At 37.8% G+C, this 24,985-nt stretch overlaps 2 protein-coding genes across 2 annotated transcripts in view; one reads left to right on the top strand and one right to left on the bottom strand.

Moving 5' to 3' along the window:
- RIC3 (RIC3 acetylcholine receptor chaperone) overlaps positions 1 to 24,985 on the bottom strand; it is a 415,628-nt gene that overhangs the window by 96,836 nt on the left and 293,807 nt on the right. The window lies entirely within an intron of this gene.
- Positions 384 to 20,730, top strand: COPB1 (COPI coat complex subunit beta 1). The gene is made up of 22 exons (XM_080404675.1): positions 384 to 547; positions 3,332 to 3,483; positions 4,203 to 4,432; positions 5,191 to 5,360; positions 6,006 to 6,120; positions 6,727 to 6,819; positions 7,366 to 7,503; positions 8,535 to 8,654; positions 9,092 to 9,199; positions 9,293 to 9,439; positions 9,867 to 10,012; positions 11,032 to 11,128; positions 11,590 to 11,750; positions 12,405 to 12,525; positions 12,857 to 13,084; positions 13,256 to 13,435; positions 14,499 to 14,643; positions 16,092 to 16,211; positions 16,651 to 16,796; positions 18,080 to 18,169; positions 18,922 to 19,077; positions 20,390 to 20,730. Exons 2-22 carry the CDS (start codon positions 3,393 to 3,395, stop codon positions 20,447 to 20,449), a joined length of 2,862 nt encoding a protein of 953 aa, XP_080260801.1. The 5' UTR covers positions 384 to 547; positions 3,332 to 3,392; the 3' UTR covers positions 20,450 to 20,730.

Genomic DNA, 24,985 nt, shown 5'->3' with positions numbered 1-24,985 from the left:
AATTATTAAATTTTTTTAATTATTATTTTCCCTTTCTCTTTCTCGATTTACTTTCACTTATTTATCCACCCATTTATTTTTGGTTGTTTGTTGGTTGTTTGTTTTTTTTTTGCCCTGTGAGCTGGTTTGTTTTGTTTTATTTTTATTGGATTTTAATTTTTTTTTCCCCTCTGGCAATGTTTACGGAAGGTGTCCTGGGGGGTCCGAGCCCGCCTTCCTGCCTGCGCGGAAAACTCCACCCCGCCGCAGCGCGGACGTATCTCCCACGTCTTCGTGATGTCAGAGGCGCAAGCCCCGGCTCCCGCCTTCGTGGCACTCCGGCGCGCACACCCGCCCGCACGGTAACGCGAAAGGGGCGGGGCCGCGGCGGCCCCGCCCCTTTCGCGTTTCCATGCGGGCGTGAGGCGTGTCCCGCTGGGGCCGCCGTACTATCGATGTGGCCTGAGGAAGGAGCGGCTCCACGTCAGCCATCGCCGGAGCGGGAGCGCCGCGGGCAGAGCTCCGCACCCGGGGCCGACTCCACCGCACCGGGCCGCCACGCCACCGAGTACGGAACCTTGCGGCCTCCCAGGGGTAGAGGGGCGGAGGCTGGAACCTCGGAGCGGTTGGGGCCGGGGTGGTGCCGTGGCTCCGGTGGGGCCCGCAGGCCCGAGGCCTCAAGGCCCCGCTGATATCTTCCAGGGGGGTCCCTCAGGGGAGGCCCAGCGCTGCTTGACCGGGGCCTGCGGGGGCTTGGGCCCTTTGTGGCGGGGCTTCCCGGAGAGGGGCTGGTGCGCGGCTGTAGGGCTCCGGGTTTCTTCAGGGTAGTGAGTGGCAGGCAGGCAGGGGAAGCTACATCTTTGCAGTTTTAACTTAGCGCTAAAAGCACCTGGAAAATTAAGGCATAGATCTCCCTCAACAGGCTATACATTAGGATTTTTTTAGTAAGTGTCTTTACGTTATATATTGTAGGTCACACACTAATAAAGCAATGCTTTCACAGGGTTTTGGTTCATCAGGTAACCCCCGGTTTGTACAGCTCCCCAGGTTGGTGAGCAAGTGTGGATTTTTGTCCCCCTGTGTTGTATAAACTGTAGCTTTCAATTTTCTTCTGTAGATACTCCGTATGTGGTGATCCTCTGTAAGATGAAACTGTCATTTCAAGGCTTGGTAACTTGCGGGGAGGAAGACTTGGTGGCCATTCTCTCTGCCAAGTTTTCCAGCTCTCATTTTAGAAGGGTTGGTTTTCATTGCTGCTTTTCAGAGCCTAAAATGCACTCCACATTTTCATGTTTCAGAGACCAGTTTGGCTGGGATTTTTGGGATAATTTCTGCGGTTGAGACTTTTGTATAAAGATACCTGGTCTACTTTTCACAAAGATCCACTTTGTGGTCTGAGTTGTTACTAGAGGTGAAGGTGTTAGCTGTAGGGCTTTGAGACAGGAGTTTTGAGCAACAGTATGGAAAAAGTGTGCAAAAAGAGGCAAGAAAACAGCCGGATTTCTAAAAATGAGCACGAGTTGTTTATGTAGATATTTGTAAACATTGAGCTTGAAGAATCTTATCCTTAAAAATCTACAATTCATAACAGAAAGAGATGTTTTTAAAAAAAGTATGTATTGCAGTTATATTTTTGGGTAGTAGTTGTGGTACAGTTCTAGTTGTGTTGCCTTGTGTAGAAAGAGGCGGCAGCCCAAGTCAGCACAACTTACCTGCTCACTGTTCAGCCAGAAGTTCTCTAGGTGCCCATTCGATGAGAAAAGGGACTTTGAACCCAATACCAGCTTGTGTAGTGTCTCAAGTGCTCGTTCAAGCACTGCCGCTCCACGTCCCACCTTCCCTCTCGTCAGAGCTACTTGTGGGGTGCTGTGTTTAACCAGGCTGGGGATGGGTGTTTGCTGGTCTGTCAGTTTATTTTTCTTACTGTTTCAAAAATAAGGTGGCAGTGGAGAGTTTACAGGGTTTACATCTCAAAAGTTGTCTGCACAGATAAAAGAGGTGATGTGGGGATAGGATCTGGTGTCCCCAGACGGTAACTTAAACGGGCATGTTGTTGAAAGTTTGTGTCACAGATGTATGTCCCTGTGTGGGATCATTCAATTTTGAGAAAATGTGATCTGCAGTGAAAGCGTAGATTGAGTTGGAGAGTTTAGTGTTTTCATCTGTATGTAAATTACAACCTTTGATGGGAATCAGTTTGTTCAGTTCTCTATTATTAATAATAATAGTTGGCTCTATTACTAGTTATTAAGTATATAAAAATGTGCTTTTACACATTGACTGAGGTACGTATTGTAATTGAAAGTAAAAAGTCATCTTCCTTATTTAAATGACTTCTTAAACTCAGTCTAAGACTTCCAGAAAATCAATAGCAATAAAGGCATGAAGTAATTTTTCTATAATTTTTTTGACACATTTTCTGTAGAAAATACAAAATTGCTCATGTAATCAGCAGTTTTCTTTATTGTGCTTGTAAGTAGGATATTATGGCATTAACTGAGCAAGCACAAACCTGAGCATTTTTCATTATTTAAGAAATGAAATAAGTTTTATTTGATCCTAGATGTCTATTATATAAGGAAGAAACAACCATGAGAATGAGGATGGAGCTTAATTGCTGATTTTGTTACCTGAACTGTCAGCCATACAGCAGCTTTGCTAGATCTGTAACCTTGTCGTGCTTTTTCACCATAAAAAATACTTCCCTCTAATGCCTAGCAGAGCAGTTAGACAGTAGAGTTGAGCTGGTCTGATGATCCTTGGCCGGTAAAAGTACAGTCTTGCTTCCCTCTCCACATGTTGCCTTTTCACTTGGTTTCTGCTTCAGTTGGATCTTGTCCTTATCTTCAAAGTTTCCTTCATAGGCTAATTCAGCTTGTTAAACAAGTCAAAAACTCTTCTGCTTTTTTATTCTTTTTTTTATTATTATTCCTGTGATTTTTCAGCTGATTTTGCAGCTTGGGCCATTTCACCTGGAGGGGCACAGGACTGCAGGGAAGGCAGTGGGAATATATAACTGGGAGCAGGGGGTGAGTAGGTGATGGAAAAGCTGCTGCATCTGTTTAGCTGCCATCAGGTGTCTGTACACTTCTGTTACCTCTGACCATGCCTTAAGTATTGGAAATATTTCTTTCATTTTTATTTTTATTTTTCTTTGGGAAATTTCATGCTCTTCGTTTTTCGGTGCTAACAGGAATATTTTAGCATAACAGAAAGTTGAGAAGGCTTTTGAATGTGGCTTCTCAAGAAACCCAGCAATCCCTTCAAATCATTGAGTGAGTTATAAAAACATTTTTGTGTTGGTTAATAAATTCTCTTCACTGTAGGATGGCTTTGTGTGCTTGTGTTCTAGGTTGCCTGATACTTGTGTCAAAATAATTCTTCCATTGAGAAAACTTCTGTAACCAAGAACCATGACTGCTGCAGAGAACGTGTGTTACACGTTAATCAATGTTCCAATGGATTCAGAACCACCTTCTGAAATCAGCTTAAAAAATGACCTAGGCAAGTAATGGAGAATGATTTGAAGGATACTGCATCTTACCTGAATTATTCTTGCATTCTCTCATTGTACCTTTCCTAGAATATTGTGTATGCTTTATAAACTCAAAACAGGTCAATTTGATGTTTATTTCCTTCTGTTGATTTTCAAAATGTGTACATTCCTCTGTTTGCTGTATTTTAAGAAGCTTTGTGATATTTATCTTACATGTTTTAGTTTTGTTGGTTTTTTTCCCCCCTCGGTCTGTGTGAAAATTTGAAATCTTTTTCTGGTTTTCTGTTTGAAATAGTACCTGTTTGGGCTAAGGTAGATTTAAGTAATGTAATGATAAGCAACAAGTTGTCTTATCACTGTTCAATGCGCTGCTGTAACTTGCTGGCATTAATGGCAGTGTTTTTATTTCGTATACATATGACATCAAAGCACATTGTAGTATCCTGGTATAAAAGGCTGTTTAAATTTAAGCATTGAAACTGCCATGAAATTTGAACTCTGTTAATTCCAATATGTTGATCCTAGATTTAAGTCTGAACTCCATACTTTTTAAATCTTTCTTGCTTCCTCTTTGTCCTTTTAGTAGAAGTAAGGGTGTGAATTTTATTGATATGCTATATTGCATGCTTTCAGAGTGGGTTTGGATCTTCTGACACTGAAGTTCATGTTCCTGTTTAAAGTAACTGTGACATGTTAGCCTTCCTGATTTAATTTCCTCCTCCTCTAGAAAAAGGAGATGTCAAGTTGAAGACAGAGGCCTTGAAGAAAGTAATCATTATGATTCTGAATGGTGAAAAATTACCCGGGCTTCTGATGACCATCATACGTTTTGTACTGCCTCTCCAAGATCATACCATCAAAAAACTGCTGCTTGTCTTTTGGGAGATAGTGCCAAAGACCACACCAGATGGCAGGCTTTTGCAGGAAATGATCCTTGTGTGTGATGCATACAGAAAGGTAGCCCATTGTTTCTTTCATTGCTTATGTTTCTATACCAGATCTTTATAGAAAGTATCTCATTTTTTGTTACTTAATAAATATAAAAATGGTTTATGCTCGGCATTTTCTTCCTAACCGTTAGGTTTTAGTGCTTCAGAGCTGGATAATTATAGATAACCAGCAGACCTACCACCAAGGATTTTTTATGTGTTCTTTTACTATTGCGACTTAACAAAAATTTATTGTCTTAGTTTCCAAGCCAGTGAACCTCAAAGATGAGGAATAATCTAGTTACCATCCTCATAGTGTCTAGGGACAAACCGTGGGTCATAAAAGGACACTAATTTTGGAATAATTTCATCGTTGTATATTTGGGAGACACTCTTTCACAAAGATAATAAAGTCCCTCAGCTTCTTTGGGAATGGGTCAGAAGCAGGTGAACTAATATACACTAGAGGTTCGTGTCCAGTGTGCAGGAATGGCTGTGGGATAAGCTTTCATAGCCTTAGCAATTGGAGAAAACACATACAATGCAGGAAAAAAATCCACAGGCTTTGTAAGTTTCACTACACAGAAATACACATTTTTAAATATTGTGGGGCAGCAGCATTTTAAGAAGGTGTTTCCTGAGGAGACAGTGGGGTGTCATTGTGGATGTTGGGAAGCTGTGCCACTGGAAGCTGAGTGTGGGAGGAGGCTGGCAAGTGTGTTCGTCTGAGCTTAACAATGAGGCTGAAAAGTCTGGCATTTCAAATATGTTTCTTGTTGATTTTAGGATCTTCAGCACCCAAATGAATTTATCCGAGGCTCTACTCTCCGTTTTCTTTGTAAGCTAAAAGAAGCAGAACTGCTGGAGCCTTTGATGCCAGCCATTCGTGCATGTCTAGAACATCGTCACAGCTATGTGCGCAGAAATGCAGTTCTTGCAATTTACACCATTTATAGGTAAATGCCAGGAAGTGTTTGCAGTCATGGATACAGAGGACCAATGCTGGCTTTAGTGATCTGGATAGCTTTTGAGATCTCATAAACGTTTATCATGTGGTGTTTGGGGTTGTGGGTTTTTTTGCTTGTTTGCTTTTTCTCATCTGTATAATGGACTTGTTTGGAAAAACTAAAGGTACTGCTGCTGCTTCCTCAAGCATGACTGAGGTCCTTATATTGCAAGTTAATTCTAATGGGCAAATGCCTTTCTTAATGATCTAAATGTTATTAATCTTAACCATTGTCCACAACCATAGATCTAGAAGAATCCTTGCAGAAATATGCATATATAGATTTATTTGAAGTGAAATTTTCTTCTTGTACTGCAGCTATATACTAAACGTCATTGCAGTTGTTACCTGAACAGTGTAGCTGAATGTTACTGTTAACAGAAATCATTGATGGGGTAGCTGCCATGATAAAAATTTTTTTAAAGCTCCTTGAGTCTCTCCGTAGTTTCAAATAGCTACACAAGGCTATGTATTGCCATGTTATGCTTTTTGCATTTTTGTAAACACTTGTATTTAGGATATACACTTAAGCCTTAGTTTCTGCTCCTTACCAGTAGTTCTTTTATTTATGTTGTTGGTTTTTTTTAAAAAAAAGAAATTTTGAACATCTTATACCTGATGCTCCTGAACTGATCCATGATTTTTTGGTGAACGAGAAAGATGCAAGCTGCAAAAGAAACGCATTTATGATGCTAATTCATGCAGATCAGGTAAGGGTACTCATCCTCAAACTCATTCAGTTTACAACTTGAAAATGTGCTAGGTAACTAGACAGTACTTTGTTGGTAGTATTGACTATTTATATTGATAAAAGAAACATATATGATAGCATTAACCCGTTTGTGGAATATTGGGTAACTGGAAAAGTTAAAGTAGGTCTTTAGTGCTGTTTTCATTTTAAAGGAGAATTACTGTATTTGGTGAAGGCATATGTTGGTGCTGAAAACTGTAATTAGTTTTGCCAAGTGAGCGTAACCAGACTGAGAAGTGCTCCATTACCTGCTGTTTTATACCTTTGTAGTCAAGAGAAAGAAATAGCTATTTCTGTCTAGTGTTTTGGATTCTTTGCACTACAGGCAGTTGCCTTTTGTGCCTGATTACCATTAGTTTTGTTTCTCGTTTTGCAGTTTTATAGACAGAATGGATTAATTTGCTCTTCAGGTTTGCAGTGTTTTTGAAAACTATTTTACATTTAAAGTTGAAGGTTGAATATATGCTGGTTTGTATTTTGATTTTAAAAATGTGTTTTGATTTAAAATATAGCTGGGTGGGCAAACTCAGAATACTTTAGAATAATGTATCTTTTATTTGTATAGGATCGAGCTTTGGATTATTTGAGCACCTGTATTGACCAAGTCCAGACATTTGGTGACATTCTGCAGTTGGTTATTGTTGAACTAATCTATAAGGTAAAAGAGAAATGGCTGTGGCATGTTTAAAATAAATGTACATGGTAGATGGTATTAGACTCCTTTTTAAAAGAGAGAGAGTGTTGCTGGAAAAGACATTATAGCTAGCATTTAGTCCATGTCAGGAAAATGTCATTGTTTAGTAGAGCTGAATAATATTTGTCTCTTGAAACAATAAACTGCTCAAGTGTGCCCACTACAGAGCAATACGTCTTGCCTGATTTGCCGTGATGTGGACTGTGTATTATCAGACTGTTTTTCATGGACATGAGCAGGGCATCTGTCACAAAAGCTAGTAGAGGCTATGCCCTTCCTTTTGGTCTGAGATTTTAAGACCTTGTAGCATTGAATGGAATTATCAATAATAGCTTTTTAATAGCTTTTTGTAATTAGAGTTTTACAACTGTGAGTGACACTTCCTATCCCCAGAAAAGGTCATCGCCTTTTGCTTTATTTTCTCCTTGTAAGGTAATGGAGCAATTAAGCTATGCGATTGCTATTTTCTTTTTTTTCTTTATCTGTCAATTATGCATTGTTCTTGTCTAGGTCTGTCACGCAAATCCATCAGAGAGAGCTCGGTTTATTCGCTGCATCTACAACTTACTACAGTCATCGAGTCCTGCAGTGAAGTATGAAGCTGCAGGTACTCTAGTTACACTCTCCAGTGCACCAACAGCAATCAAGGTATAAAAGTGATGTTCAGTAGCTCTTAGTGCACTGCAATGGATACTGTATGCTGTAACTGGTACTTTGAAAGAGTGAAGGCGTTAGTAATATGGGGTGTTTAAATTTCATATGTGAAACTGTCTTAAAATATCTCTTAAAACTGATCACAAAGGAAGGATGAGACGGTATTTTGCAGACCTGCAGCTAGTGAACTTCATGCTGCTTTGGTAGGGGACAAGCTTGAATACTGTGCAAACTGTTGTACAGTAGTTGGTGCCAACCTGCAAACTTCTTGGAATACTGACGTGTGTACTAATACATACAAAGCAGGCTAAAGCTGAAGATCTGCAGAGGCTGCATGACTGACTTTGCTCATAAATATTACTCTTCTCAGACCAGGGTGGAAGCATAAAGCAGTGAAAATTTACACTGATTACTGATTGACCTTGGGTTCCTAGATTTATGTTTGTACAGCTGATTATTTGAGATCACACAGAAATTTTGAACTTGTATGGAAATTTTAAAAATAGAATATGCAAGCCTAGATTTAAAGGAAAAACATTTTTAATAGTAGTCTGAAAAGATCAGGAGTAGTATTAATTCCAGCGTTCTTGCTTCCATGTAGTAGTTTTTATTGAGCAGGAATATTATACGTAGAAGCTGTCGTTAAAATCATACCTAGATACGCTAACACTGGCAACTGTTTTAAATCTGTTTTCATGCCCTGTTGTGTACTTAAGTGGTGACTCAAAGCATGCCAGAACATTGATCTCTTCATGACTTTCTTTGAATTTGAAATCAAGTCTGTGTTTGTAAGCTGATGCCATTGTGAACTTTCCTGTGCAGTTTTTGTAAAATGGTGGTGGAATTGATGCTTACAGTGGACCAGGAAGTTTTAAAGTCTGTTCTCAGGTTCATTTCTGTGCCAACTCTTTGAGTAGTTGCTTTAATAGTAATGTGGAAGGTGTCTTTTCCCGAATTGCTCTCAGAAATTTGCCAGTTTATTCTCTTCATTACTTAAAAAATATTTTTGATTCTTTTAATTTTAGGCAGCTGCCCAATGCTACATAGATTTGATTATTAAAGAAAGTGATAATAATGTGAAACTGATTGTTTTGGATCGGTTGATTGAATTAAAGGAGCACCCCTCCCATGAACGAGTGTTACAGGTGTGTTATCTGTCCCTTTTCCTGCAAGCTTATTGAAGGCTTTTCTTTCCTAAACAAAACTCCTGGGTGTTGTGATGTATGGAAAAATGTACTTCTGAAGTTTGAATCTTCTGTTGATATATTTTTGGTAAAAGCATATGGGATGGACTTTTATATCTATGACTTGCTGCTTTTATTGTCTGCATAAGAATTAACGGCAAATACTGTCTTGATTGTAAGGCTTAATGTAGCTTGAGTGGTAGTCTTTTATGTAAATGTGGAATGTATTAAATGAACACTCTGAAGTTCCTAATGCCCAGAAAATCTTGTTTGTTACTAGGTTATATACTGTGTGTCCAGAAAAGTCTTTGAAAACCACTGAGAACTAAAAATTAGACTTACATGAAAAGGAAGTCATCTAAAGCAATGAAGTAGTTACCGTTTTGTTATTGTTTCAGGATCTAGTTATGGACATCCTGAGAGTGTTGAGTACCCCAGATCTAGAAGTGCGCAAAAAAACCCTTCAACTGGCCCTGGATCTTGTCTCTTCAAGAAACGTAGAGGAGGTGAAATACATGTTACTTTTGTTTAATTACACTAATTTTTATTCTTTGGAAAAATACATGAATTTCATCAATTTGATTTGATCTTTTCTGCAGCTTGTGATTGTTCTGAAGAAGGAAGTGATTAAAACTAATAATGTGACAGAGCATGAAGATACAGACAAGTATAGACAGCTGCTTGTTCGTACATTGCATTCCTGTAGTGTTCGGTTTCCAGATATGGCTGCGAATGTTATTCCAGTGGTATGCAAATGTTTAATTATGTTGTCATAAAATATGTTCTAGCTATACCCAAAACCTAGAGAATAAGTGAAGCTGGGATGTTTCTAACAGTGGCCTTACATGAAGCAAGACTATTTTTAATCCCTAAAGAAACAGAGGACTTTTGATGTAGTTGTTTGCCTTTTGAGACTTTATTTTTAAAATGTTTGAAGAACATGAGCTGAAGAGTACCTTTACTTAAAAGTGCAATAATTTGTATCATTAGACAAACAATTTTGGGATTATGATAATTGGTGATTGTTTGGAATGTACTTAAGGTTGTTTATTTTCAGCTTTGTTTAATGGGAGATCTAAATGCAGTTTTATTTTTCTGAATGTAGAAGGAAAATACTATTATACAAACTTAGCCATGCTGCTGTTTGTGCTCATGTTCACTCTTTCGTGCCAGTTGATGGAGTTCCTTAGTGATAATAATGAAGCGGCAGCTGCTGATGTCTTGGAGTTTGTGCGGGAAGCGATCCAGCGATTTGATAACCTCAGACCTCTCATTGTTGAGAAGATGCTTGAAGTCTTTCACGCTATTAAATCTGTCAAGTGAGTCCAAAATATGATATCAAACAGACATTGGAGCACCCTGTGGCTCACTTGCATTGAATATATATTGTCATTAAAAAGGTATGAAAATCCTTGCAATCCATACACAAAGAATAACTGAAGCTGGGATATTTTGGGCATAGATCACTTCTAGGTACACAGCTTCCTTCTTGCCTACTTGTACACAAGATGCATTGAGTGCTTGTTGCATTGAATGAAGAAAATGTATTCAAATTTCATTTTTATGGTGCCATTGATAGTTATATTTCCACTTGCTAGAAGATACCGTTGTTGATGAAGGCTGTCTCTGAATACTATGTTTGATAAAACAGAGTTACTAAGGGATGACTGCAGCAGGAATTGGCACTTGAAGGCAACTGGAAATACTTAACTGTACATCTACTAGAAAACCCAATCTAACACAGACTGGGCTTTTCAATCTGCAAGGCTTCTTTAGTACTTTTCAGCGCTCTAAAAACTTGTTTTTCTGATGGATCTGCAAAGGTGAAGTCATATGAGAACTTCTCTGTGTCAGGACACTGCTCTGCCATTCTTCCAATACGCAGACAGTCTGAATCCTATCTCCATCATCATCTCATGAAGTGGGAAAAAAACCCTCTGAAGCTTTGCTGGTTTTTTTTTCCGGATCTTAATTTGTGTTCTTGTTTTTCATTTTCTCCTATATGAAGGAAAAATTTGTCTTGGTTACCTGGAGAAACTTCAACTGACGTAATTCACATATAGTAGAGTTATTTCATTATGATCATAAAGAAATTTAATTTTGTGAATATCAGGATTAACACAGATGGAGATAAAGTTGTAGCAGAGGATATATCTCATTTGATATACTTGTTCGTTAATTTACTAAGGCTGAAAGGGTGACTGCTTTTGATCGAACTTGCTTTCTGTCAGTCACATCCTTCTGTATTTGTTGAGACTGGCTTTTACCACCTGACCAAAAAAGATGCTGGTTTGAGTATATCATGAAAGCATGACTTAAGTTACTGTTCTTGTCTTAGGATTTATCGAGGAGCTTTGTGGATCCTTGGAGAATATTGCAGCACAAAGGAAGATATACAAAGTGTAATGACAGAAGTTCGCAGATCACTTGGAGAGGTGTGTTTACTTTGATAGGTTAGCTCTTTGTGGTTTTACTTACTGTTATGCAGTATGTTTTCTAAGAAAAAAAATATTTTTAAAAGATCCTGTAAGTTGCAACAGGGTGTGAGCTCTTGTGTTATGTAGTGGCATATGCACAAGAAATCTAAAGTAAAAAAAAATTATGGCAGCTTTAAGATATGGTTTAGTTCTACCTACTAAAAGAGTGCTTTAAAGTCAGGGTTGTTCTGAGAGGGATCTAAGACAATCTGTACAATCTGAGCTTTATTGCATAGGTAGGAGGCTTCTGTATATGTTTCAACGTCTGCCTGTTTCAAATTCTGTCAAAACTGGCAATGTAACTGACCTTTTACTTATAAAAACCTAACAATGTGGATAATTTTTGTTAAAAACTTCTGCAGAACAAAACTATCTTTTTTTTTTATTAATTGTAATGATTGTTTCCTGTTCATTTCTAGATCCCAATAGTAGAATCTGAAATCAAAAAAGAAGCTGGTGAGCTAAAACCTGAAGAAGAGGTGTCTGTGGGTCCAGCCCAGAAACTGGTGACAGAGATGGGCACTTACGCAACACAGAGTGCTCTCAGTAGTTCCCGACCGGCCAAAAAGGAAGAAGACAGGTATTTAGGATGTCTTACTAGGCCTGGAGTGACTCGGTTAATTACTTTTTTTAGTTTAAGTGGTATTCTCTGTCATACTGAGTTTAGTGGTTGAGGTAACTTCCTGTTGTATTATTAGATATCATCATCTTGGTGCAGGAAGATGCCTAATTGCTTAGAATTTGTAATCAAAGCTTACTGTGTATCAAAAAAGACATTATTAATTATGGTATTCTAAATTCTAGTTGATTCTTTATAATTTATAAAGTTCCCTCACAATTTTAATTGGATACAGAGATGTTGCCTTTAGATTAATTTTTTTTTCTTAATATGACCTTGCTGTAGTTTAGTTTATTGGTAGCTAGAACAATTGCTATATTTCCTTAATTACTGCAAATGGGCTACTTCATCTTGACTAGTCATTATCATCTCCGAGCTACAATGAAATTATTATACATTACACTTTTTACTTCACTCCGTATTCTGTGTGGAAATGGTTACGTGACTTGTGAGTATCTCTGTATGTGGAAAATTTCTTCTAGAGTAAATAAAAAACAACTTCTGAGACCTTTCAAGCTTGTTTTGTTTGTACAGTACGGATGTTATGGTATGAAGGTAAGTAGGCTAAAGAGCATTGTCCAAAGCTAGTTTTCTGATTATCATTTGTCTTTGCAGACCTCCATTACGGGGATTCCTGCTTGATGGCGATTTCTTTGTTGCGGCTTCCCTTGCTACAACTTTAACTAAGATTGCTTTACGATACGTGTCACTAGTTCAGGAAAAGAAGAAGCAAAATGTAAGTCATCTATTGTTTCACGGTACATGTGAAAATGAGCTTCTTGTTGCCTCTCTTCTTTTAAACAGATGCAAAATGGGTTAAGTCCAAAGTGAAGTGCCAGTTAGTGATCGGTTAATAATGATAACTTGAGTCACAAACAGGACCTACTGCTTTCCAGCCTCTCTACATAGACAGTCTCTAAGTCATGATGTTTGGTTTCTGGATAACAAGTACAAAAAAATAATCTGTTCAGAGATTTTATGATTTATGTGCACCTTTTTGTAAATTGTAAGGCTGTATAAAATGCAATAACCTCCTTCCATTCTCTTTCCTTTGTCCTCCTCCGTAGTCCTTTATTGCTGAAGCTATGCTGCTGATGGCCACTATTCTCCATTTGGGAAAGTCGTCTCTTCCCAAGAAGCCAATTACAGATGATGATGTGGATCGTATTTCCTTGTGTTTGAAAGTTTTGTCAGAATGTTCTCCCCTCATGAACGATATTTTCAACAAAGAATGCAGGCAGTCTCTCTCTCATATGCTGTCAGCTAAGCTAGAAGAGGAGAAACTTTCCCAGAAGGTGAGCTATTATAAACGTGTAACACTTGGAGTTTGTTACAGCTGTTCACATCCAAGCTGGTCCCAGAAATGTCACCATTTGACTCTGTGTAAGCCAACCATTATTTGACTGTGTTTCTGTGTTAAAGGAATGGAATTCACTGGGAATTCTTGAATATTTCTCTTCCTGCAGAAAGAATCTGAGAAGAGGAATGTGATGGTTCAGCCGGATGATCCCATTTCCTTCATGCAACTTACTGCTAAAAATGAAATGAGCTCAAAAGAAGACCAGTTTCAGCTCAGCCTTCTGGCAGCAATGGGGAACACACAGAGGAAAGAGGCTGCCGATCCTCTTGCATCCAAACTTAATAAGGTAACGTGAAAGTCAGTGGTTTGGTTATATACATGTTGTGCTGCTTGTGCACAGGATCAGCTTTGGGAATCGCGGGCTGCAGCTAATGATGGTTGGAAAGACCCAGGTATTTTTTGGTTAGGATCAGCAGAAAGAGAAAAGCCCTTGTGCTTAAAGTTGTTACCTTCTTCACGTGGGAGGGGAAGAATAAGGAGGAGAATTGGAGAGTGTTGAGCTGGTGGCATGGGGAGGAGAAATTAAGATTGTTTGCTGGTCTGAAGAGCCCCCAGTACGGTTCACAGGGAAAGGAGCAGGGATGTCACAAGCAATTAAGAATCCCTTTCTTTCCTTGGCTGCCATAGCCTGTTGCCAAGTGCAGTGCGTTATTGTTGCACTCTTTATACCTTTTTTTTGCTGGTGATTACCAGGACCTGCAGAGAAGGTCCAAAGAGAAGAAATATCTTGATCCATTCATTAATTAAGAGTTAAAACCCCAGAATTTTATTCTTTAAAAGTCTCAGATGATGAATTCTTTTTACTGTTTAAAGTTATGTTTTCATTTTAAGTCAGCATTTCTTTGTCCTGCTTATCTTTTTAAGAATAAATGGTGTTACAGTCTGTATTTTAGGAACTTTGGTGTTCTTAATACTTTTAATCCAGAAAGGTTTTATAATTATTATGTGTATGGAAAAGAATATGTGAAGGAGGGATGCAATTAAAATTTGTGTGAATAATATGGACAGTCACGGTGTATTTAGCTATAAATCAATGAAATCTCTTTATTTTGGAGGACCTAGGCATGAGCTTTACATTTCCTAAACATCACAACTTCTTTAAATACTATTTTGTAGGCAAAACTTGTGATGATTTTTTTTTCAGTGTCTTTATATTGTTCCTTCTTTCTTACTAGTAAGTTAGTTCTGTGAAATTAAAAGCTCTTTGCACACCTGCTTGATTTGGAGGCTCATGTTAAAGAGTAATGGGCTTAGTTTTACTTTATTCTTTTTTTTGTCAGTTTGACATAATTCCATGTTTTAAACTGGTTTATGAGAAGAAAAATACCTTAAACTCTTTTCTTCCACAGGTTACTCAACTGACAGGTTTCTCAGACCCTGTCTATGCAGAAGCCTATGTCCATGTCAATCAGTATGACATTGTGCTGGATGTACTTGTGGTCAACCAGACCAGTGATACTCTGCAGAACTGCACGCTGGAACTAGCCACGCTAGGTAAGGAGTGCTGGTGGAAACCAAGCAACCGCTGAGCAGCAGTGAGGTGCTGGCCATTGGCAACCAGTTTTAAGGAGTTTCTGAAACACTTCTAAATACTTACAGATTTATGCCAGCTAGTTGCCATTTCAAAAGGATGTTTTTGAATGCCTTTAAAAACACATTTTTCTTCCAAAAGGTGCAAGACTTATCTCCACTGGCACTGACAATACTGTCTGATGATACAAACTGTAGTAAGATTTTGAATTTTTTCATGCTTTTTTCACTAGAAAAATAGCATTCCATTTCCCCTTCTCCCTTTTTCCTGAAATTATGGACAGGATTTTTGATACACTTGTTCCCCATTACTCTGTTACCGTGGAACAAGAGGACAAAATGCAAACTGGTGTGGAGCGAATGTCAGGCAAGAGGAAGTCATCTGCCCTAGATGGTTCTTGCACTCAGCTTGAAGTACTTAAATATCCTGCATTTGCTCAGCTGAAACCATTCCCTCTACCAACAGCTGTACCAGAGGCTTGCTGGAGCAATAGTGAGGTTTCATTAACTTCTAGGGGAGGAACTGGATCAGATAATCCAAGAAAAATTTCCTATTGTCTTCTGTTTTGGCAGTCAGGAGTTGAAATAAGTTTACAACATTAGGGGGACGCATGTTACATGCTTGTAATTGATGTAAATATGGCTGGAGGGGCATAACCTTCCTCCTAATCTTTTGTACATCATTTGATCAGATTAGTGGTGGACTAAATAAAACAAATGTGTTACTTAATAGGTTGTATTTTTCTATTTATTAGCTCAGTAAAGTGAAATTCTGTATTTCCCAGTTGATCTCTTCAGATATATTGCAAAAACTGACTTGATGCATCAGTCCTGTGCACAGAGCTGATGCTGTTCATGCTGTATTCTCAAATTGCACAGTCTGATAGAACTAAAGACTTTTGCTTGCCAGAGGATTAGGAAAAATACAACTCTTCCTGTGTCCTGGGAACAATTATATTCAAATCAAGGTGATACTTTGATCTGTTTATAAATAGCTTAGTGCGTGTAATACTGGACGTTGAACTTTGGTTTTGAGCGCTTGACTGTAGGATTAGGTGTTACGATGTCAGTGGTTAAAACATAAGGTAAAACTAAGCATTTCCTGATTGTTAAAAATGTAATACTAGATTCAATCTGAAGCCTGTTTAAGTCAGTATTTGCATTTGTTTTCAGTGGGGTTTGGTTTTTTTTATTTTAACTGAAATTTTTAATGTAACAAATTATTTTGTGTTTCAGGTAGCAAACTATAACAAAACAAACAAACAAAAAACCCAATACCTTTGTGGTGGTATTTAGTGCAACTCTGTAGACATTAGAATTGAATGACAAGAAAATAAACTGTTGTCCAGAAGCTAAATTCATTGGGAGATAGGGATCAGGGAGCTTTAACAGTATACAATTTCTTTACACAGGTGACTTGAAACTTGTGGAAAAACCATCTCCTCTGACACTTGCTCCACATGATTTTGCAAACATTAAAGCTAATGTCAAAGTTGCTTCAACAGAAAATGGAATAATTTTTGGTAATGTTGGTAAGTAACCAATTCAGTGTGCAAGATTAACATTAATGTGTAGCATTTCTGAACTGTTTAATAAGCTCAAAAATAATTGAAAACTTCATACTGGGAGAGGAAATTGAATGATCTACAATGTGTGACTATTTTGTGATGATTTTTGAAAAATGTATATTGCTTTTAATTATGGTAGGACATGCTACCTTTAGAATGTTTGTCAACATCATACTTGTACCCAGGTCTGGATTTGAAATGAGCTAGGCAGCCTCGCCTGAAAGACAATACATGTAACTCAGAAATTCTGTGCTAATTGGGTAAAGTCCTTGAGGACAGAGGACAGCAATGAGGCTGACCAAGCATTGGGGCTGCTGTTAACTGGCAAGTGGTAACTGAGCATTCTTATTTAGTGCAGATTCACTTTTTTAAACATTAAGGTGGTTTGTGTTTTATATTGCAGTATATGATGTCTCTGGAGCAGCCAGCGACAGAAACTGCGTGGTTCTCAGTGATATTCACATTGACATCATGGATTACATCCAGCCTGCTTCTTGTACAGATGCGGAGTTCAGACAGATGTGGGCAGAATTTGAGTGGGAAAACAAAGTTAGTTTTATTTTTTGCATGCTGTTTGTGTTTTTTGTTGATGTATAATTCTGTTTCTTGTTTTATATTCTGTCATTACATGAACATTATCTCTTGTGATATAAACCTCATTCTACATTCACATTGGATGCTGGCCTCGGGTAACTTTTTTTATTGCTATCTTATCTGTTTTACAAGCTTAGTGATGCAGTAACTAAGGGTTTTTTTCTTAGAAAAGAGGTATGTGCCTTGAGCCTTATCTGCTGTATGGTGTCCAAATTGATTGGTGACTGCTATGTATTTTGACTCAAAGGTGAGACAGCAACAAGCATGTTTATGCTGAGACTGCAGAATTATTCATACTGCTTAGTCTCTCCGGTTCTGAATAATGTTGCCATTTTAAAAAAAAAGAAATAAAAAAAATCATAGAATTTGGGTTGTAGGGGACCTTTTGAAGGTCATCTAGTCCAGCTGTGGGCAGGGGTATCTTTCACTTGATTACTTTGCAATGCAGCTGTAGCATGCAGTTATGGATGCTGTGTTAAGACTGACAAAATGGTGGGTACGCTTAATATTAGAGGGTGCCCAAGCTGTTACAGACCTGTGAAAAAGGGGTTCAAAGGAGATAATCTTATACAAAAGAGCAACAAAATTCAATAGAATAGCAACATTAAAACAGTGGGAGGTTTTACATAAACTGTAGCCTTGGTTGCTATGTGTATTTACATGTATTCACTTGAGACTAGATTTAAGAGTCTCAGAACTTGTGAACAAGAGATCTTAATGCATGGTATGTGAAGCCTTAGCAATTTGTAAACTACTCCTAAGAGATACATTAAAAAACAATTTAAACAAGATCCACAATATTCAATGTGAGGAAGCCAAGGCAGCCCAGAGAGCGTTGTTGCTGGAAAGGAAACATGAAAGTAATATTTTTTTTCATTGGTTAAATTGGACTAGATACTACTTTTTCTTGTTCTGGCAATGTGTAAACTGTTTTCAGACAAGAAGTCTGCTATTTGCTGTAGAGAGTACATGTTCAGCAGAGTATCATACTCACCTAATATATTTTATAAACCATGGTAATAACATGAAATGTTCAGTCTTTAACAAGTGGATGGCTGGAGGTGAAGACTTCATACAATGCCACCACATAACGGGAAGTGCCGCTAGCTTGTTGCATGTGGCATTCCTCAAGGAGAAATGTAATGGTAGTCACCTTTATTAGAGCCCTGACGAAGAAGTGGTTTCAGTAATGCCTGAGGTGCTAATTAATGTAATTGCCTTTTTTTCCCTTCTTGAAGGTTACAGTCAATACAAATATCGTCGATCTAAATGAATACTTACAGCACATACTGAAGTCAACCAATATGAAATGCTTGACTCCAGAGAAGGTGAGCTATTTGCTTGGAGACTTTTACTTTTTTTAGCTTGTGTGCTTTGTTGTTTAAATTATTTAGCATTTGCTATGACTACTATTAGAAGTGCTTGCTTACAGTATGAAATACTACATATGCTTCATATTTTTTATATGAGTGGTCTAAAATGAGTAAAAGCAAATTAGTGATATCAAAATTACTAGTTGCTTAATCCCCTTAGCTACTTCTTGCCCAGTTTAGAAAATCAGAATGTTCTAATTCATAATAGCTAAGCTGCAGTATAGATTTGATGGGACCATCTGTTTTTATAAAGGTTTTTCTCAATAGCTCCAAGTTCCTTTCTTCTCTGTCAAAATTTACGTTTCTTTTGCCAGTTTAGCCTTTTTGTTGTGAAGCAAACTAAATATATCCAATGGCTATTTGCTATTAAGATGTAATATGTGTAATACCTACTAGCTAATATACGTATAGTAGCCAAAATAAGAATAGTAGCTATTGCTACTATTTGGCTTCTTTACCATTTTGCTGTTCATTAAATCAGACTGCAGAATGCCGTCCTACCTTGTCTTGATGGATACTGTAGATTGCATATCTTCCAATATTATATTTAGGAAAAGGCCACCGCTGTTTCCCATTGCATGGTTCTCACATGTGAACAAAGAAGTTTAAACATTATATACTGATGCGTGCCTAGCTAACCTAAGATGAATTAAAATGTGTGTAAAGGATTTTGGCCTTTCTGAAGAGTTCATATGTGCTTTCCGTAGGCACTCTCTGGTTATTGTGGCTTTATGGCGGCCAATCTTTACGCACGTTCCATATTTGGAGAAGATGCACTTGCAAATGTCAGCATTGAAAAGCCAATTCATCTTGGACCAGAGGCGCCTGTCACTGGTCACATACGAATCCGTGCAAAGAGCCAGGTAATATGACATATTTAGAGCACTGGTTTTCCTTGTCATTTTTAAGAAAATGTGCCAAGTACTCTAAAAACATGCAGATTTTTTGATGTACGTTGGTTTACAGTAGCAGGTAAATGGGAAAAAAATTTGGGAAGATTAATATAGAAACATTAACCATAGTTTTGAAACTGTCTTATGCAGATTTTGTGAGGAAAGAATGTCTTTCTAATTAGGTGTAATCATACCCTAAAAACATCTTCAAGATCTTTTCTTCCAGTGCATTATCATAAAATAGGCTCTTGGGCCAAAATGTCCTTATTTTATCTGTAGCACTGCAAATCAGATGTTATGTTTTATTTGCTTTTAAATAAAGAGCAAATGCTCCCTAAGGTTCCATGATCTGTTTCCTACTAAATTACACATTTCAATTTCACACAAAGAAATTTTATGCATGAAATAGCTGTTCACTAGTTCTTTCTCAAACCAGCAAAACAAAACCTAGTGTCTTTCAGTAGGATTATTTTCTGTCAGTACATCTATGAGTCTGCTTAGGATTTTAGAACTGCTACCTCCCAACTAAAAATAAGTACAAGATCTCAAACTGTTCAATAAATTTTAAAAAAGTGTATCGATAAAAGTATTTTAAACGGCACCAATAAAGGGCTACCTGACATTTCACATTCAAGGAAACCATATGGTTTATATGATGTCACTGTAAAGATTTTGGAGTGGTTGAAATTAATGTTTCTGATATATTTACAGTGGCATTTTTATATAAGACTGCATTTAATTACATGTGCCAGCACTGTTGCATCTTGACATCATTCTGGTATTGATTACATGGATTTATTCTTGCAGTTTCTTTTGAGATTTCTTCAGTTCTATGTAATATTAATACAGTTCTGTGATTAAATGATTTTCTATAGCTTTAGTGCATTGAGTGCTAGTATTGGCATTGAGACTTCCAACAGGTGAATTTCAGTAACTGGACTGACAAATGTATTTTCTCCAGTGGCAGCAGACTTTCAATTGGTGGGAGGTCAAAAGACTTATTTTTTTTTAATTCTCTTGCCTTTTGTATTGATAACAGATTTAGCAGTTGTTAGTTTATTTAAGTTTCATTGTTTCAATAATATATGTAGATGTAGCCTTAACCTGGTGTTAAAGAAGTGTGCGCTATAATTATTTCTAATTGTTCATTTATTTGTATACTTTAATTTCCATGCCACTAACTTCATAGATTTCTATATATGGAACTTCCATTTTAATATAGATAAGATAAAGTTATTTTGAAGTATCTGAATTGTGAATTTCTTCTTTCCTTTCCTTACAGGGAATGGCCCTGAGTCTTGGAGATAAGATCAATCTGTCTCAGAAGAAAACAAGTTTATAGATTTTACCTAGTGTCTTTTCAAGTCTTTTACAATTTAACCTTAGGTATGTGGCTTTTGAGGTCCAGAACATCTTATATTCTTCAGTGTTCTATAATTGTAGAAGCCAAGCTTTTGAGCTGAAAGCATTCCAGCAGATAATTTATAGGTTCTCCATGATTGATACTGAGCAAAACTTTAAATCTCCAGGGTTGTTCTTTTTTTTTTTTGTCCTGGAAGTCATGTTTTCTTTGTCTCTAATATATACTGATGCTCACAATACAATAAACAAATTATGCCATTACTGTTTTGTCTGTAAATTATAATCTCTGTATTATTTGATCAGTATTGAATATCGGGCCAGGTATTTTGATACTCTAAGAAAGTGGGAGTGTGTAATAGCTTAAGTGTTTACAATAATGACTAGGCCTGAATTGTGTGCATGTGTGATCATGGCTCTTAAAATACTCTGGTATAGCTAGGAGAATATATAATTGACAGCTAAATCAAAGGCTGTAGGTTCTAGATGGTTGGGTTAGTAATGTAATTACTTGGCACAGAAAAGCTTGTAATATTAGAAAAGAGCTTGTCAAAATTCAGTGCTTTCCAGCAAGTAGTAGAACGTTAAACTTTGTTTCTGAAATGTTTTCCTCACAGTGTTACCATGAGTAATATAACATTGCTGGTGGTGTTCTTATTTTTTAGTTAATACAGAAAAGAAAGCCAAGTGCAATATTAAAGCTGTACCAGCATGAGCAGTGTTTTCAGTGAATGCAGCCATTAGCCACATGTGTAAGCTCAGGAAGGAAGGATTCGGACTGATTATTATCTTGCAGTGAATTGAACCAAGTTGAGGAATTGCTGAAAAGGAAGAATTGTGAGTGAAGGTCAGGTCAGGATGTGGAAGTGAGTTAACATCATTTGGCTACTAAGTGTTATGCAAATTAGCAGTAGATTAAAACGGATAGCCATTAGATTGAAAATACTTTTCACTTAAATCTGTCAAGCATTAATTCTGAATTTGTTAAATTGTTGCAAGAAATTAATTCTACAGAAGAGTCTCCAGAGGCAGCAGTACTCTTCTAGTTGGCAAACTCCTGCTCCTGAAGTGGAACAGCTCAGTCCTGCTCCAGTAGGACAGAAGAAAACTGAGTTAATATCCTGGGTAGCTGATTCCCAAAACATGTAAGGCCTCAATGGTGAAAATACCTATTTTCCACTCTGAATAAGCTCGGGAAGCAGCACACATGTAAATTCTGAACTGGAAGAGTCTGGGCTGCTGTATTTTACCTGGCTAAAGGATAGCCCTAGAAATAAAATGCAAAAACTGAGCTAAGAAGTGGCATTCATTTAAATATTTCATTACCTGTTCCTCCCAATACTACTTTTTGACAGCTAGCTTTGGTCTGTTCTTATAAGCATTAGGTTTAGTTTTCATTCCAATCCTGTTCTTATGCTTAGGTGCTAGAGGAAAATAGTTTGCCCATAGTAAAAAAAGGGGCAGATCTGTTAACAGGTAAAACTTTGCACTGATGCAGCTGTGCAATTCTGAATTTTTAGTACACAAAAATCCATAAAATCAATAGGTGTCTTCTGGCAGTATTTATTTTTTAAGCCGTTAGCCATCAAAGCCATGCTGTGTCTGACAGTACTGAAGTCTGCATTACTGTACTCCAGTGTGCACGCCTCTATTACAGACGAGCCTGTATACCTGCTAAGGCTGTGTCTCTTGTTAAATCTTACAGATTTGAAATACATGACTTCCAAAGCTATGGTGCGTTTATTTTACTATTTCCTCTTAGGCACACACCTCACACTTAATATGTAGAATAAGAAAAAAGAAGGGAACTTAGACATGCAAGGCTGTTGCCATGTGTTTGTCTGAGCAGAGAAAAAAACTTGGAAGGCTTATATGATGAGGCCATATAGCTTCTGAAGACCCTGATTACCTTGTGCACTTCTGTGAGCATCAAATATGGTCATGAAATGTACAGGACACAGTAATGTATGTTTCAGGTATACATGGTAGATATTGTTGACACTAAGTATCATGGTAATATGATTTTAAAAACCTTTACCTGTCATAGTGGGGGATATCCAGCTTTTGGACCCCGGCAGATGTTAGAGACAGTGAATCAGTAAGATAGTGCAACATGGGTTTGCAGAGTGGCCTGTTTGTTCTGCATGTTTTAAAATCCCTTTTTGGTTCTGCCATTGTTTTGCTTTCTAATGAAAGCTCCAACTCGAGCGTCACACAATACCACCGGCAGCTGAAGCTCTGGATATGTGCATTTGCCTTGATAATGAAGTTATGTCTCTGCATCATCTCACAGCAGTTACATTGCCTTCTGTGAAGCTATGCCAGATTCACAAGGATATAGTAGAGATAATGAGATTGTGATCTTAATTGCTTAGTATTTCATAATTTGGGAGGGGATGATAGGAGAAAAGCATTGGAGTATGTTGTATGTGCTGTCCCGTGAAATTCCATGGATATCAGTATGCTGCTTGAGGGTATGTGGCAGGATTTTATTCTTCAATCACTTTAAGCCAAACTATGAGAGAAGAAAATCCTAAGATTCCGGTGAAAGAACTCATCTCTTCACAAAGACATTGTAATTAGTAGGACACTAACAGAGATTGAGTCGTAGCTGCGTATGTACTGAATGGTGTGAATGAGACGGATTTGCAGCCAAGGAAAGGATGTTTTTGGAGAAGGAGAATGTCTTCCAGTATCTGTTATCCAAGGCCTGTTTCAGTCACAATCTGCTGTCCTCACTGGAGAACAGAAACCATCCTGGCATGTGCAGATAGCCATATTTTATGTGACTCTTAGTCAGCTTGAAGGGGCATATAATTTAATTTGGTTTAGGTTATCTTTTGCTATTAGAACTTTATTCAAGGACGTAAGAACACCTGTTTAGCAGAAGCTGCCATGACTTTAGGATTGATTTTCCACTTGTCATGCTTTTCAAAGCTCTCCTGCAGAATTGGCCTTGTACAGACTTTCTCATTGATGGTATGCACTTTTTCAGTAGCCTGAACACTAAAAAATGTTAGATGTGTGTTTCATGTCTATACTTCAGAGATGAAATTATATCCTTTTATATATATCCTATTGTGTTTTGGCTATGCTTTTCCTTGGTAGTTCAGACAATAGACTGATTTTTGTTCCGAAGACCTCTTTCTAAATTTAGCTTTTGTGCGCTAAAGAGAGGCTGAGAGAGGGAGATTTTCTGTGTCTGCCTGTGTACACAAACAGGATTCTCAAGTGTCATTTGAGAGTGGTGTTCCACTGGTCTTTAACCGCTCCTGGGCAGGCCTGTCACTGCTTAAAAAATCCGTATTTGTGACAACTACCACAATCACTTAGAAGGAAAGAAAATAGGAGGAAAGCTGATGTATGATCATTGTGGGTTCCATGAAGATTAGCAATTCTGAGCAAATAGGAAAGCTGAGAACCTTAGATGCACCACTTAAAAATTGTTCTTCTAAGGAGAACGGGAACTCTTCAGTTATTGCTGTGGAAGTTTAGATACACATTAATGGGGTGCGAAACATTTCTTATATACTACAGAATTGTTCTGCATATACAAAGGAATATCTTAGACCATTCTACTTTAGGATGCACTTACAGCTCTTTTGTTGGAACAAAATTTAGTAAAAGTGAGTATATAGCTGTGGCTATGCTTTGTTGTTCAAAACTTTGTACAAGGAAGTTACAAACCTAAATTTTTTGTAGCAATAAGTACGTATTGCGTACACTGTGCTTGGGTAAGGTAGTGTTATTCCACAACTGATTTCAGAAACTTGGATAAGAACAGGAATTAATTCCCATTAGGAGTAAGTGGAGCAAGAAAACTTGCTGCTTTTCTATTAGAAGTTTTAGAAAGTCATTGCCTAACGCAGTGCTGGCATAGCAGGAAGCTAGCTTCTCTTATGCCCCTGCTTCTGATGTAGAGCTGCTGAGTCGGAGCCGGATTTCTTTATTCAGGGCCCAATGAGGATTTATATTTTTGTCCTATTTAGTTGATAACATGAGAAATAGGAATGTTTATCTGATGACAGGCATGATCTAGGTAATTCTCGGTTATCTAGACAAGGAAGGGGTCATTCCAAGAAAACCTGAAGGTAGGTAATATAAAACAAAAATAAATCAGTCCATGAGGGGTCGTAGTTTGTATATTGACCTTTAAAAAGATTTCTAAGTGGTCTCTGTGGAGACAGCTTTTTACAACTCTCAGAAATGTGAAACCTCACGCAAGGGGTGTTTGCTCTGTATCATGTGCTCTTTGGCGCGGAGCTACAACTGGGTGTTGAGGGAAGACCCAGTCAGTTAATCCACATCTCAGGTAATCTGCATAGTAGTACCTATCAGCCACATCTGGTCACAAATTAAGGTAGTTTATAAAGTTTTCATGTGTTGCTACGGCAGAGGGTGCTGTCTCACAAGTGATGGGAAATTTTGGTAGAGATTTGGGTGTTTAAAAGTGTTAAGAGGAAGAAGGCAAAGGATGTGTTGCAGGTTTCATCATAAAAGTGATACAGGATAATTTTGG

Source organism: Falco punctatus (assembly GCF_963210335.1).
Source record: "Falco punctatus genome assembly, chromosome: 10".
NCBI classification, from domain to species: Eukaryota; Metazoa; Chordata; class Aves; order Falconiformes; family Falconidae; genus Falco; species Falco punctatus.
This window is presented reverse-complemented; position numbering and strand designations above follow the sequence as displayed.

Excerpts from the sequence above, each read along its gene's own strand:
- COPB1 (XM_080404675.1), top strand. The coding sequence starts at position 3,393 with ATGACTGCTGCAGAGAACGTGTGTTACACGTTAATCAATGTTCCAATG. Across the intron at positions 9,200-9,292 it reads CTTCAAGAAACGTAGAGGAG|CTTGTGATTGTTCTGAAGAA; the intron begins GTGAAATACATG and ends TCTTTTCTGCAG. Across the intron at positions 11,129-11,589 it reads TTCGCAGATCACTTGGAGAG|ATCCCAATAGTAGAATCTGA; the intron begins GTGTGTTTACTT and ends GTTCATTTCTAG.